The 16,086-nt window shown below is 44.2% G+C and overlaps 1 protein-coding gene across 3 annotated transcripts in view; it reads left to right on the top strand.

Moving 5' to 3' along the window:
• The first annotated feature begins 4,293 nt into the window (after positions 1 to 4,293).
• ESPN (espin) overlaps positions 4,294 to 16,086 on the top strand; it is a 917,745-nt gene continuing 905,952 nt past the window's right edge. The window contains exon 1 of one of the 3 annotated variants that reach the window (XM_069240012.1): positions 4,294 to 5,372. In XM_069240012.1, the coding sequence (XP_069096113.1) occupies positions 5,079 to 5,372 (294 nt within the window). In that variant the 5' untranslated portion in view covers positions 4,294 to 5,078. The remainder of the gene's footprint in view (positions 5,373 to 16,086) is intronic. The other 2 variants (XM_069240013.1, XM_069240014.1) reach the window with 2 other exon arrangements.

Here is a 16,086-nt window from a genome sequence, read left to right on the forward strand (position 1 = left end):
CAACACTGGTAAGGCAACCTTCGATGCCCCAGAATCATCTGAGTCTGAGTGCTGTGCGTCGTCCTCCACCTACAGGGAGAAGGGGCTTTTTGGCATTCCTGTTGTGCCTATTCCCTGGTCCACATTTGGGACATATATGTTGCATCCCAACCCTCTAGGAGGCCAGTCTCTACCATATTCCGACCCTCAGGGTAGGTATGATGTCACCAGTATGTTGGAAAGGGATGCCTGCTCTAATCCAGATCAGTGTGCTTTTTGTATATGCTGAATAGATAGTGTAATAGACCTGGCCCCTCCAGCATCTATGTAGCACAGCCCCTTCCTTGGACATCGACGGGGGGTGGTCGTTGTGGTTGTGGAAGACCATCGTCTCGATCTAGCCCAGTGCTGCCGGCCTGTGCAGGATCTTTGACTTGGGCCGATTGACTGGTTGTGGTCTATCCAACTCCACACCTCATTTGGATTCTGGAAAAACTGTGTCCCCTCCATCGTCACCACTCAAAGATGGGCTGGGAATAGCATTGCTTAGGGAATACCCAGCAGCCAAAGTTTCTTCTTGGCCTCTTGGAATGTGGAGCGCTGCCTCTAGACTTCTAGAGAAAAATATGGGAAGATTCTAATCATGCTGTTCTCGATGATAAGTGCCTCTTTCTTTCTCGCTTGGCCCAGGATGTAGTCACGGTCTTTATAGTGGAGTAATCTCACCACCAGTGGACACAGGGGGCCCCTGGGGCAGAGACCACACCGGCACACTGTGCACTCTTTCCAACATGAAAACTGGGAGAGCCCCTCTCCCACAACCTCCTTGCAGAACCAATGTTCCAGGAAGTCCACCATGTCTCTCCTCTCCACTTGTTCCTGCATTCCGAGCACCCTTATGTTGTTGCATCTCGACCTGTTTTCCCCATCCTTGGCTCTTCTTTCCAATATTTAGACTTTCATTTACATGGAAGTTAACCTATTAGTTACATTGGCTGGAGCAGGAAATATGTCTTTCAAGTCTTTCTCAGTCATGGTTACTTGTTCCGCTTATTGAGGATGGTCATCACACAAAATCCCTATATCTGTAGCCAGTGAGTCCACTTTTGCTTCTAAGACTTCCCATGAGCTAGTGATAGCTTGCAAAATATCTTGGAGTGTGGGGTCCCCAGGACTCTCGTGACAGTAATTTGGGTGTCTCCATCTGAAGGTTCGATTGCTTCCCCCAAATGTTACCTTTGTGCTGTCTGGTGTTTCCTCTTATAAGTCTTTCCATTGATCTCCTAGGGAAATGGCACACTCACTTGTAGCGAGAGATTTTGTAGGTCCCAGGCCATGGTCGCTGACGTAGTGCTACTGCGAGGGTCTGCACAGCAGTGGACAGGAATTGCAAGGAAACGTCTACTTTAGGCCCCTCAATAGATGTCTCCAACTGCAGTAGCTACCCTGTGGATGTAGCAGGGGTCCCTCAGGACGGGAAACCCAGAGTTTGTCGCAGGTGCTCTCCGTACAAATAGATAGCAGCTTGGAACAATCCCTCTCCACATTCCCCACAGGTCTCACTCACGTTTCTCAAGGAACAGTTGCCTCCCCCAGTGGTGTTAGCTGTCCGGCATAAGGGCCACCCATTGCTGATCTCGAGGGGCCTGCGGCTATCCAAGCCCAGGTCATGGGGCGGCTGTCTCTCTGCGGTTTCACCATTAACTATGATGTCCTCACAGCATGTCTCACAGGCAGAATGCTCCCTAGGTCAGGGACAGGAAAGGGGGCGCTCCTAGATCCACTGCACCCCATCCAAGAATGTCAACTGGGTGGGCCTCCTGCCGATGTCAATGCCAGGGAGGTCCTCCATTGTTTGGGCACTGTTCAACACTGCCAGCTACTCCACTCTAGGGAATTGGTCTGCAGGCACTGTTCAACACTGCCAGTTACTCCACTCTAGGGAATTGGTCTGCATTCAGTGCTGGTAGTCCTCAGTGGGACCAAGACTCACCTCCCATAACCTGTGTTCAGGCCCCCCTTCGCCTTATCTACAGGTGTGCATCACCACTCACTGCCTCAGTTCTCAGGCAGATCTCCAACTGCAAACGTCCAAAAAGGGAGCCACCACCCGGCCTCCCTGTCCTCAGCTGCCAATCACCTTCCAGTGGGGCTCCGATGCCGGCCGGAAGGGGAAAGGAAGAGTCTAACAACTCCATTCAGCCCCAGGACACCACCGTTAATGCTCTGCAATCAAGCAGGCAAGATCCAGGGTAGAGGAGCTTCAGCAGCGTACCTTGAGATGCCCAGCTCCCACTTGTTGCCCTCAGCTTCAGTCTCCCACCATGCTGGGCCCGCTTCACAGTCTTTCAGGTCGGAGTTCCAGGTGCAGGCAGTGCCTCCACTCACATCAGGCAGTACTGTTCCTCATGGCCCCATCCGGACACCCCCCACCCCTCAGACAGCCGGACTCTCTGTTATCGGTTAGTATCTCATTGGAGCGGCCCGAAGATGTCTCAGTTGGTACCAGTCGCAATTTTGAAGTCACCTCTGCGTGTCTCAGGCCTTGCTTGTATTTTCTGGTAATTTGCCTGCAATGTCGGTTTCAGGCGCTTCCACCAGCACCAAAAGTGCCAGGAGGCTTCACTCAGGGCTTTGGGGGCCCTGTAGCCAGTTATGCATTTCAGAATGTGGGGGTCACCGGAGGGAGCTCCTCACAAGGTTGCTTTCTCCATCCAAGTCAGGCCCTTTGTTGGGCCTCATCAGAGATAGCAGCTAGAACCCCATGACAGAGCAAGCTAAGGAGTTTCATATCACTTAGTTCCATGCCGCTTAGAAATACTCCTGGTGGCATATACCGTGTCTCACTGAGAAAAGATAAAAGTGATGGTTGGAAGGTTAGAATTAATCTCAGCCCCTGAAAATTGCTCTAGGATATGTTCTAGTACATTGTATTTTGCTCACTGTACTCAACAGTAAGTCATTAGCAGAAGCAGATTAAAAGCCGCCACAATACTAGGGGCACCCTTGGTGGATGGGGGAGCAACCTTTGGGGAACATCAAGAATAGCCTTATGCAAATAATCTGGAGCAGCCAGATGCAGAGGCAGACTGTAATAGACAACACTGCGTGGAAGAGGAGAAGGTATGATATTCAAACGACATGGGAACCACCTATGTAGATGATCAGGCTTTAAGTGGGCCCAGGTCCTACTGGTTCTCAGACCTGGTCGTAATTAAAAATAGACATTTAAAAAGGTCCCCATTGGGCCCTGTATTCATATCTGTAATTTTACAAGAAAAACAATGATTGATTTCTGAAGAATAAACGTGATAAATTATTAGGGCAATCTGTGTCAGCGATTTAGTTCCCTGTTTATACTTCACAAGTTTTCCATAATCTTGCATACCCTAGGAGTGATTGATATGTCAAAGGTGTTGTGTTTATGTGTTTTTTCTTCATGCAACAAATTACTTTTCTTTAGTGCATACTTTGAATTGTTTCACCTCCAGGCCATGATCGAGCGCTCTGGAGCTGGGGCTGAAAGAAATGTGAGTTTCTCAAAATGCCTGTCAGTGAGTCAGAAAAGATTTCAGAATACATGGTCATCCAATTCTTAGCCCCTCTGTAGAGTGTGCAGGTGAGTGAGTGTAATGTGTTTTTGGGGAGTGGTAAAGTTAAGGGGATGTAAAGAAGTTCATTCAGGAGAGAGCAAAAAGAGGGTGGTGACAAGCAGAGATGAGATGCGAGGTATGGAATAGATATGCCAAATAAAAAGGGTGTGATTGAGACTCTCTGCAGACCACCCTCCATAGGCCTCAGTGATGTTTAATTCACAACCTCAACAAATTTCTGAATTTAAACATTTTAGACAAAATCATTGTTATTTATTTTAAACAATCAACCACCATTGGCAAAGCCAATAGTCTTGGCTAGTTTTACTTGTATGTCAGATGTTGTGTCATATATCTTCCTGCAATAACTGACTGTACCTGTTAATTTCAAAAAATGGTTAGCGATGTATAGGGGCCCGCTAGAGATATACAGACGACTAGGTAGACTTGAAAAGCATCACAAAAGAAGGCAGGAGCTAGGGGGAGGAAAGGGACAGTGAAGACTAGATGCAGCCTCTGCTCTCTTGGGGAGGTCTCGTGAGACCAGCAAGAATAAGACCTCCAGTGCTTCTGCAACAGGTGGTCGGATTGCAGCCAGGGGGAGGGGTTAGACGGGCTGAAAGCTGTCCTGCTGTCGCCGCACGCGATACAGGAGTGAAAAGGGCGGGAGGAGGGAACCCAATTGCCGCTCTCATTGGCTGGAGGAGGAAGACAACAGAGGGGAAGGGACCGCGCATAAAGCACCTGCTATGGTTATCCCAGAGCTGCAATACTACCGGGTGATGAACACGAGGAAACCCACTCTAAAGAAAAGTCACCAGGGCTGAAACGTAAGCAGGGGGAGAATTCACCGTTACCGGCAGCACTTGGGAAACGTGTTCCAGGACACAGCAGCAGGAGGGTGGGACGGACTGGGAGAACTTGAGCTGGCTCTAAACCGCTTATGATCCGAGGCAAGGAGAGGAGGACCGGGGTGTCCGGTCGTGTCATGTGTCCAGAAATACTGTATTCTTAAGTGGAGGCTGCAGAAATGGATTGTTTCTTTTGTGTCACAGAAAATAGGACTAAGATAAATCGCTCCGGTGTACAAGTGAAGGTGGCTGTACCCTGAACTCATCAGGGGGATGTTGTTGTCCCGTGTCCCCCCACTCGGAGGATCTGCTCACACTTGGCCTTCCTGGAAGGTGGCACCCTATCCTGCTTCCCGTCAGCGGAGTTGTCACCCCACCGCTTGTTGACCTGTTATTTGTGATGCTGGCTGATGGCGGGGAATCCCTTGCCCCCAGTTTGCCGCTCTGCGCGCCAGCTGCATTTCTGATGCTATTGTTTCTGAACTGTCACCTTGCCCGCAAGCCTAGCTGTATGGAATTTGCGCCTTTGTAGCGCAGTGTGAGGAGACTCGTCTATGGCTCGCACCACAAAAATGCCTGCGCCCACGGTGGGCTCTGTTCCCACTTCTTGAAGAGGTTTCACTCCACCCAATCCTTGAACTGGCCAGGAACAGCTATGGCCCTGGAGCGGACACTCAGCGCGGCCCGTCAGGGAGACCTGGAAGGCCTGCGGACCCTAAAGACAGAAGGGCTCTTACAAGCAGACATCCGAGACCCTCTTGGGGCCTCCGCGGCACACCATGCCGCCCGCTCCGGGAAACTGAGCTGCCTTCGGTACCTGGTGGAAGAAGCTGGGGTGGCGGGTAACAGCCGAGCGCGTAACGGGGCCACCCCGGCACACGATGCTGCAGCTACCGGCAACCTGTCCTGCTTACAGTGGCTGCTCACCCAGGGAGGATGCGACTTCGAGGTAGGTACTTCTGACAGCGCAGTTCACACCCGCAATCATATACCCTCTTTTCAACTTCCTCCCTTCTCCCTTTCCTGGTGTGAATAACTCATTTTCTCAAGCCACCCCTCCGTGTCGAACGTCCGTCCCTCACTTAATTCAAATTTCCGTTCAGGTATCCTTCCATGGCCTTTTCTAAATCTATCTTAGATCCAATTTATTCTTCCATTTTAGATCCTTGATGACCCAAACATACTCAATTCAGCCTCCCTACCGCTTTTCCTCCATCCCTCATTCTTCAAACCCTACCCCATGCCACAAACTCCTGAGTGCATTTATTACTCTTGGAGACCGAGGACTTTTTACTGTTTTGTTTGTTCCCTAGAGCATCACACCTCATAAAACTCAAGTATAGGACATAGCCGGTTTAATCGAAAGCTATTGAGACATTTAAGGTCACATGGGCCGGTAGTTCAACAATGTGATTAGTGCGGAAGAATGTGTCTTACCATGAAAAGTTACCGACAGGAAGCGCCAGCTTTACGTGACGTAGGCAGCGCTCCTGTCCCGTGAAGCAGCGTTGGGAGCTGTTCGTGCTGCTTCACACAGGCATGGAAACTCAAGCCTCGAAGGTAGGCCTTCGGTATCGGCTTCACTCTATAATTAATGAAAGCGCCCAAGAGGCCATTGACAATGGCAAGCTTGGCGCTGAGGCGCCAGGTTCCTGCTGCATTAATGCCTGGCTCGGCGACACCTTGTGCTGATATTCTGAGAGGTTTTGTTAAAAGCATGGTGAGAAAATGAGTAATGAACACCTATTGTGGTTCAAATGGACAATTTTCAGTACGTTAAATTTATTGCAATTACTCAAAGCCAGACCACTTTTACTGTTTTTAAAGGAGAAGTGAGAAGGCCCGAGCCTACTGTAATTCAGAAAAGAGCCGAAGGCGCACCTCTTTAAAGAGCACTATATCACGGCGCAGTACCTGTCCACTTCCGCTCTGAGGGGCATGTTTACAAGGATGTGGCGCAGCGCTGTACTAAAATTGCCAGCACTGCACTGCGTCACTTCAGCGCCTTATTTACAAAAATATGGCTCGACCCTGAGTTTCCCCTAGAGCTGATGCTAAATGTAGCTGCCTAGCGCCAACGCAGGCACCCTTGCACCATAGTGCAAGGGAGCCTGTGTTGCAGGGAATGATTGTGTGCAGGAAGGTGTCCCTTCCTGCACACATCAGTAATGGCAATTTATTAGTCTTATGTGTGCTGCAGAATGCAGCACACATAAGTATTTCTCCTTGTTAGGCCATGCTAGTGCCACCCTGGCGTGGCATTAGTTTTTGGCTCTGCCTCAAATTTATGTCCACATGTAAATCTGGGTCAGTGTCAAAAAGCAATGGGTGTTGCATAGGTACACCCACAGCAACGCCCACTGTAAGCCCCTCTGCCATAGAAACCTGTGGTGGTGAGCCCATATTTAGAAGGCGGCATTAAGCCACAACAAGTGGCTTAACACTGCCTTGTAAATATGGTGCAGGGCACAGCGCCACCGGAGCGTCACAAAAAGTGACGCTCCGGTGGCGCTAGGAGTTTGTGAAAAAGCCCCTAAGAACCCAGCTACCCCTCCTCTTACTTGACTGGGTCTGTATGCTTTTGACTCTGTACCATGCTACCCTGCCTTTCAGCAAGGTTTGCATTATTAAAAATAAGAGAGAAACATTTTCCACTGTTCGGTAGGTACAGTAAGCCTCTGGTGGGAAGCTGTCTTCAGACATACTCCTAAGAAAGTGAATCAGTTCAGAAGGGCACTTTGACAGGAACCAAAATCCATAGGTATAATAAATAGAAATGTTATTATTAATTAAACTATTCTCACATTACTGCGTTTAGACTATACCTACAAGTCCCTGTATGCATTCAGTCCTTGTGGACGGCTCTGGAACCAGCCTCAACAGCCAGACACAGAGCTCCCTGTTCAAAGCAAGCTGCCGGGTCCTGGCCTAACTAACAAACATATCAGCAAAAATACCGAGGGCACCAATTTAGACTTCACATATCTTGTTTGTAAAGTACAAATATTGGCTATAAAAATATAGAAGAACACAATATTGTCATTAAATAGGCAAAAGTATCAAATGTTAAGCATTAAACACTATCTTAAATATTTAAGTTTACAAATATTACATTAAAAACATACTTACATCTAAAGTATAAGCAATTGTATAAATTACAAACATAAAATAAAAATATACACTCTAAAATGAATGCAAATGATAAAAAAAATATTTAAATAAATAGCATCAAATAAACATACTTATAATAATTATAATTACACATGCTAAACATATTGTAAACATATACAATAACAATATTAAACTAAAAAAATACAAATAGCATTACTCCAAGAAATATATAGTAAAACATAATTTAAATTAAACTAACTTTTAAAATGTAAAGCACACAAATTTAAACAGTCGTAAAAAATGTAATATAAAAATAGATTGGAGGGGGCCAAATTCACTACTTGCACTTCAACCTGAAAAAGAGTAGGGAAAGTGTTGGACTTTGAAAGGGTCATAATTATTATTCCCACTCCATCACAAGCAACAATTGAGAAAGTGTGGCACTTTGGAGGGTTTATATTTACTATTCCCTTTCCAACTTAAGTAAGAGAAGCCAAAATGCTGGATTTTGGAGTGGACATATTTACTGTTCTCACACCAATTTAACCAGTGGTAAGGAAAACAGTAAGGGAAATGTTGAACTTTGGAGAGGTCAGATTTAGTATTCCCACTTCAACCTAAGTAACAGTGTTGGACTTTGGAGGGGTCAAATTTTCTATTCCTACTCCAACGTAAGCAACAGCAAGGAAAGGGGTGGACTTTGAAGGGGTCAGAGTTACTATTCCCACTTCAACATGAGCAATGGTAAGGAAAGTGATGGACTTTAGCGTGCTCAGATTTACTATTTCCACTCAGATATCAGAAACAGTAGGGAAAAGTTGGACTTTGAAGGGGTCAGATTTACTATTCCCACTTCAACCTGAGCAACAGTAGGGTAAGTGCTGGGCATTGGAGGGGTCAGATTTACTATTCCCACTCCAATGTAAATAATAGTAGGGAACATGATGGACTTTGGTGGAGTCAGCTTACTGTTTCCACTCCAACCTGAGCAGCAGTAGGGAAAGTGCTGAACTTGGTAACAGTCACATTTACTATTCCCACTTTAACTTAAGCAAAAGTACTGTATGGGAAGTATTTGACTTTATAAAGATCAGGTTTACTATTCCTATTCCAACGCAAGCAACAGTAGGAAAAGTGTTGGACTTGAAATAGATCAGATTTACTATTTCCTTTTCAACTGTACAACAGAAGGGGAAGTGCTGGGCTTGGGAGGGGTGAGATTTACTGTTCCCACACTTAAATAGATAATTATTTAAATATATATATATTATAAAAACGATTCCATATATTTTAAAAACGTTATAAATTGTGAACATTATAACACTGATAGACGTAATTACCAAATAAAACAATACATTACCAAATGCAAATATAAATAAAACTATAAAAATGCATAAATTAAACACATTGAAAATAACTTTAAAACCCTTCCCACCCCTTTATCCAAAGTTCCAACACCCACAAAACACATTAAATTAACAATAGAAAAAGTTAGCAAACACATTATTTAAAAAAACGATAACACTATAAAGTCAGTTTTTTTTATAAAAAATCAAAAATATAGATAATTAAAATCCAAATTATTTAAAGCTTATAAATGATTCACAAAATCCATTACCTAATTAGCAAATTAACAGTTCAAAATAATAATTACCATTTTTAATTTTTTTATTTCTAGTAAATAATTAAAAAAATAAATTATTTAGTTAATAATCAAATTACCAAATCTATTGTTTAACCAATTAAAACATCTATATTCAAAATACTTTCCAACCTATTCCCCTACCAACCCAACAACCAACCAATAAAACATAAGCTGAAATACAGTAAGCAAAACCTTGAAATATATTATCAAATGATAAATGACACTAAAAATATTCACACACAACATTAAAATATTAAAAACTTATACCACAAAAACAAATAAAAGACCACAAAATATTTAGAAAGCAATATCGTGGATTACTAATTTAAAAAAGCAACAGGAGATATTTAAAAAAAGATATTCTTCCGTCAGTGTTTTGTCACTTGATATTTTTGACATCATAATATATTGAACACAATATTTGTGTAAATTGATATTTTTGAAATAATAATTTGTTGGAGTACTGTTGTAATGTAATGATCTGGAATTCCAATGGTTAGCCACTGAGTAGCTGTTGTTTGTATTGTCAAGATCCAAAAGTGAGACCTTGCTTCGTTGCTGTTTCAGGTGAGATCCCTAAATCCTGGGTGTGTTGTACTCTCAGATATTTTTTTTTACTATGCAAGCAGCATCTTATATTTCTCCTGCAATGGATTTGGAATATTTCATGTAATTGTTTTTTTTAGCAGTGACCTATTTTCATTAAATTTTCCCCACAGGAGACTGGTTCTAGTGGAAAATGTATTTTCAGCAAGTTTTCAGTTTGTAATAGGAGTTGACCTGACTAGGAATATGCAGCCCCCTAGCAGCTTTGATTTGCTGTTATTATGGTGCGTCTTTTACTTCTCAACACATCATCTGCTGTACTGGCACACAGTTGCTTGGAAGTAAAAATCAATAATATAATTTGTCTCTTATGGGATCTATGGCCTTTAGTGTAGCATCCCCTTACGGTTGGAGGTAGACTTCTAGTTTTGCTGTCCAGAAGTGGCTACCACGGTGCCAGTCTAGAAGGTTTATTGCATTTCTGCCAATCCCCTTCTACATTATATTAACTTTTTGAATAGGTAAATGTGTTCTACTTCTAAGCTAAAATCGAGTACTTTGAAAAGGCTACTTTCCCTTGTGACAATCCGATTCCGACCATCCCATTACACACAATCAACACTGTATGACAACGTTTACTTGTTTACGTAATTTATATGGAGTGGGAGATACTGAGTGCAAGGAAAAAATGTTACAGTTCATGGTCATTCCCAACTTGGACCACAACAGCTCCTTGCCTTACGTCCAGTGAGTTCTCAATGTTGTACATCACCACGAAATGATGGCCTTAAGGCATTGAGGAGAGGTCCCAAAAGTGACATCTGTGATGCTGCGGCTTCAGCACTGTGTACTGACACACTGTGCATGTGGGGCTGTGATGTGTGACCAAATGCTGTGTTCAATTTGATTCTCCCTGTCCTAAGCAGGGATAGGGTGAGGCCAGACACACCGACCCCTGAGGTCCAACAGGCTCTTGGGTCAGTGGCGAGTCGTCCGTTGAGACCTTGGCGCTATCCCAGAACCCCACTGCGACTAGCTGTCCCATGCATGACTTTAGCCACTGCACACAAATAGTACAGTCCCAATGAAACAGCCAAACTGAACAGTGATTTGTGATCATGAAAACCTTCTATGCTAGTATAACGAACCCTTCTATGCTAAGTTAAAAGCTGTCCATTTCTTAGCTTTTGATCCTTTATTTGCATCTATCACTGTATCCCAAATATCACAAGTAGAAAAATTAGCAAAGGTAAACGATCCCATCACAATGGAAGGAGTGATTAGCACTGTTGAAGTCCTGAAAAAGAGTAAGTCAGTTGGACCCAACAGAATATCTGTCTACGTTTATCATCAATGTGCAAAGATGACAGCTCTGAAATTTTAAACACTTTACAGGGAGGCCCTTTGCTGAGGCTCCCTCCATTCTTCAAAGTATGAAGCCACAACTGTCATATTAAAAAAGAAAACTTACAAATCCTTAGTTTAGCGACTTGTATGCACTAACCTTATTGATACATGCTGATGCAAAAGTCCTAGCTAGGTGTTTGGCTTACAGACTCAAGCCCATGTTGCCCATCCCCATATTAAACATGACTGTCTTCATGATGGTTGCCCTATCATGAAAACATATATAGTCTAGTTAGTGTAATTACTGCCAGTCAAACTTCAGCAGAGCTATCCTGTTAGGGATGGCTAGTAAGTCTTCAATCGGGTCACAAGGCAGTATACATATGATTCTTGGAATGCTTTCAGTATCACTGCAGAGTTTAAACCCCTGAGCCACTTAACATTTACTAAACCCCAGGGTCTCCATTGCTCACAAATGTATAACTATAGTCCATTTTCAGTACCTGCTGGAGACCTTGGGATAGAACCCCTCGCTGCTGTGGCAATTAGAGCAAAGGAAAGTGGCCCTTTTTCACAGTCATGGGTGGCATTACCATATTTAAGGTGAATACCATTCCCAAATTGCTGTATGTCTTCCAAATGCTACCAACCAGTGATTTTTTAAGAGCTATTATAAATGTAATACTGGCCTCATCAGATATGTATGAAACAGACGGTTCAGGTTACTTTCCCTTTGGTCACTCCAAGCAGCAGCTGTGATGGTGTTTCCACACGTTTGGAGCAATTGTCTGGCAATTTCATTAGTTTATATCTAGAGGTTAAAAACTGTGGATTACAGTCTTGATTGAAAAACTATTTAATCAACTACAGAGGCTCAATTATATAAATTTACTGTCAGTTTTATTTGCTCCTCCTCCATCCCAAGGTGCAATGGAAATGATCCCATATGGGGTTTTACACTAAGACCCATATTTATGCTTGGTTTGCGCTGAATTAGCATCATTTTGTTTAATGCTAATTCAGCGTAAACCTAACTCCTTATTTATACTTTGGCGCTAGACATGTCTAGCGCCAAAATTATGGAGTTTACGTCGTTTTCTGGAGGGGGAAAACCTACCTTGTGTCAATGAGATGCAAGGTATGCGTTCCCATCCAGAATAGGACGAGATGGCCTTCACGCCCTATTTATCCTCCTGTGCTCAAATCCAGCACTGGGATGGGGTCCTTGCCATTATTTAACGCCTGGGTCTGGGCAGGCGTAAGGGGACCTGGAGGCAGATTTCCGTGATCGGAGACCATGGAAATTGCCCACAGGTGCCCTTCCCTGTCCCCAGGGACACCCCCACCCACCCCTACCACCACCAGGAGGTCACCTAAAGATGGGGGACCCGTCCACGGTAAGTCCAGGTGAGTGTGCTTTTTGTTTTGGCCAACACCGCTCAGGAGCCCTGACTTATGGCCCCCTGCATGATGCTGTCCCTGGGCATGGCCATTGGGGTGGTGGGCATGGCTCCTGTCTTTACTAAGACAGGAGCCAGGTCCATGAGGCCTGTGTGCCAGAAAATGGTGCTACACTGCTTAGAGGCAATTTTTTTGCCTCTAAACAGTGTAGCGCCATCATTTGGCACACAAGCCCTGGTTCCCCCTACGTCTCCCCGGCCCTGTTAGCATCCTTTCCAAGGTCGCTAACAGGGTCTTTGAGCCGGCTAGCTCCATATTCTAAATATAGCGCCCGGTCGGCGTCATGGAATGACGCTAGCTGGCGCTATACTTTTTGCCTCAAACCTGCGCTAACGCAGGTTTGCTGCAAAAAGTATAAATCTGCACCTAAGTGGCTTACACATACTGCAGTATTATGTCCCCATAGGCCACAATGTGTTTCACCTAACTTGCCTTTGACTACCAATCCAGCACTCTTCTCATTGCTACCTTTATCTGGCATTTGAGTGCCAATGAAATAAGGGCTGCCAAGGTAGGCAAATTCTTAGACCTTGGTGGATCCCTTTCACTTCTTGCAGTACCTTTCAAGGCAAGCAGCCCTACAGGCATGTGGCTAGTCTTTGAGCAATTGCAGGAGGCCTTGGGCACATCACTGTCAATAACCAATGCCTTGAAGGTCCTTTTATGTGAAATGAACCAATCAAGATCCAAGATGGTCCAAGCCTCAAATGACGACCAATTGCAGACTTCTCATGCCAGGCAACACAGCCCACTTTCAAACAAAGGCAAATGCACGGCCCGCAGATCTTGATTTAAAGTCGAGCATGTGAAAACAATCTTTCCTATTGGGAGATGATGAACAATCTAGTCATTGTAGTTTTGCGGATAATTGCAACAAGTTACTTTATAAAGCAGAGTTCAAGTGGTTTAGCTCATATATATATATGCATATTAGATTTGCAGATGTTAAAAAAACAAATTTAGAATGTATTAAGGATCTAATTGGCTGAGATGATTGATTGTTCCCGATATGCATCTCAGAGCCCTATAATCCTAAAATTTGACTCGGAAGCTCGTTGACAGTCTGTGAACCGATTGTCATGAAAAAAATGACGGAAGTTACATGAGGGCGACACACCATAATTCATGAAGGGGAAGGGGACACTCCAGAGGAATGGAAAATGTCCTCAAATTTAAAAAAATTGTGCATCAGTCTTAAAGAATTTCACTTCAAAACAGGACACAGAATGCAAGTCACTTAATTGGAGTTCATGCATAAGGATATTCCTTCCTGATTGAAATATGAAAACATAGAGATATCAGTGCCTTAACAAAGATCCCAGCACCTTTTTCCCAAAAAAATGTGATGGAGAGTAGACCTGCCACCCCACAAGAGTGACAGATGCCTCCATTATATATGAAGTTGTAACAGATAGGGGGAGATATTACCAGGTGGTTTTCCAGCCCACTCATTGAGCCTTCCAATTGAGAATCATATTGTTCAAAACATCAGTTTCCACCAGGTTGTGTCATGAACTAACTTACGACAGAACTCCTAACATACACCGAAGGCAGTCCAAACATGATAATGACTGTCTTTCAAAGCACTCTACAGGTCTGGCCATTGATATGTCCCATTCACGCTGATCCATCTGCTATGCAATGGGAATGTCTACATACGTAGTAGATGCATAGGATCCTACTCCACTAGGTACTACAATCATGCTTCTACGAGTCAATGAACATAACACAGCCACATTGTTATAGAAAATACGTACACACAACACTGGAAGCTTCAGGAACAGATTTGGAAGGGTCCCCAACTTCCGATGGCAATCCAGGGCAATGTCAATAGTGGAACGTGTACTATACAAAATGCTTTAACATACATAACGCAATGGACTTTGGGCTCATGTATTAGCATTCTCTTAAGCATGCCAGTATGGTGATGAAGCAGAGGAAGACTTAGAAAGGAGGTAGGCTAGTCTCCTGACCATCCCTTTGTCTGTTTTTGGCCTTATGCCTTGCTCTCGAGCTGTATGGGTGTGATGCTCCTTTCACGTGAACCTAGAAGGCGTCAAAGACTTTGATGCATACGCATTTGCAGATTAAGGCTACCTTGGGCTCCATTCAGTACTAAGCTGTGATTACGATAATAGTGGCTTCAGGAATGATACTTTGGTGCTGATTTAACTAGCGTGCGATCACCCCTAGTGCAAGCAAGCAAAATGCACATCTGGGCCCAAGTGCACATGCTGCACCTGTGATAGTTGTACACCTGATGTCAGCTGCTTCATCTGTGCCCTTAAAAGTGCAGTGATATATTTTCTAAGGCGTAGATTAAAAACTCATGTTCCCTTAAATATGTGTAGAGCCTAGGTTAGACGTAAGATTTGTCCTATTTAGATACGGGTAATAATACCATGCCAGTGTTACTTAGGGTACCACAAACATCTGCCAAATTAGTGCTAAACGCCACCAGCGGTATCACTATTATCGCAGTTGTTGGTTACAGACATGTCAGACTGCATGACTAGACAGCATTTATTTGTGCACATCAGAGCAAGACACGAAATGCTGAGATTCCTCCCCTCTTGTTATGATCCGCACACCTAAGAGACCTGACAGACTGTGGTGGTGTCAATATAACCTTTAATTGGTGTAAAACCAGTAGCACCACATGTTCCCTGCCATAGTCAGGCTCGAGGCACAAACTGCAGCCTTCTGTCTCACCCTAGGTCTCGCTGAAAGGAACTATTTCACTCATGCAGAGGATCACTTCACTGGCTCCCTGTTCAGGATCACATCTCCGTCAAGGTAGGGAGCTGGATGTGCAATGCCTGCTCACATCACTCAGCATGCATACAACTGTATACTTCTTTATACTTCGTCACAGCAGTTACGGAGCCAATTCAAATATCTATCTCCATTCCAAGTAATTTTCAAGTCTGAAGAAGGCAAACTCTTCTCAGGGCTGGGACTCACTTTCCAGAACTCCCTACCTGACCGGTTTTGACATCCCTGTACCTTTTCTGATTTTTGGAGCACACTTAAAAAGAGATCACTAGTGAGCGCATTGTAAATGACATAATAGCAATATAGTAAATAGATAGATAGCTCTTTAATCTCTGTGCTTCTTATTGTGCCACCAAGGTGACAGCAATATCTGTGTCAGAGAAGAATGCCATCGCTGTCTAAATTGGCCTTCTTGACACTCTTGGATCACAGGTGCCTTGACATTGTCATAATAGCTAGTGATTGTATTCACACTACCTCTAGGTCTGTGAAAGGCCAGTTCAAAACTGCAACGTTTTGCATCTATTTGAACACTGTGCCCTATGCAACAATTTATGTTGCATACACCTGTTGTTGATGCTACCAAAATGGTTCTGAATAAGGCGTGTGCAGAAATGTGTTAGGGTCCCGTTTATGGTTTAGATGCAAACTGCTGCATGGCTAGCTCAGTGGAAGAACTTCCTCTGCCCACCCAGCCATGGCCAATCTACAACCCCACGGTGGCTCCAGTGAAACCTCCACAGCTGCAGAATCCCTTTGGAGGGAAAAGTGATTGCAA

This window comes from Pleurodeles waltl, chromosome 6 (assembly GCF_031143425.1).
Source record: "Pleurodeles waltl isolate 20211129_DDA chromosome 6, aPleWal1.hap1.20221129, whole genome shotgun sequence".
Classification (NCBI taxonomy): Eukaryota; Metazoa; Chordata; class Amphibia; order Caudata; family Salamandridae; genus Pleurodeles; species Pleurodeles waltl.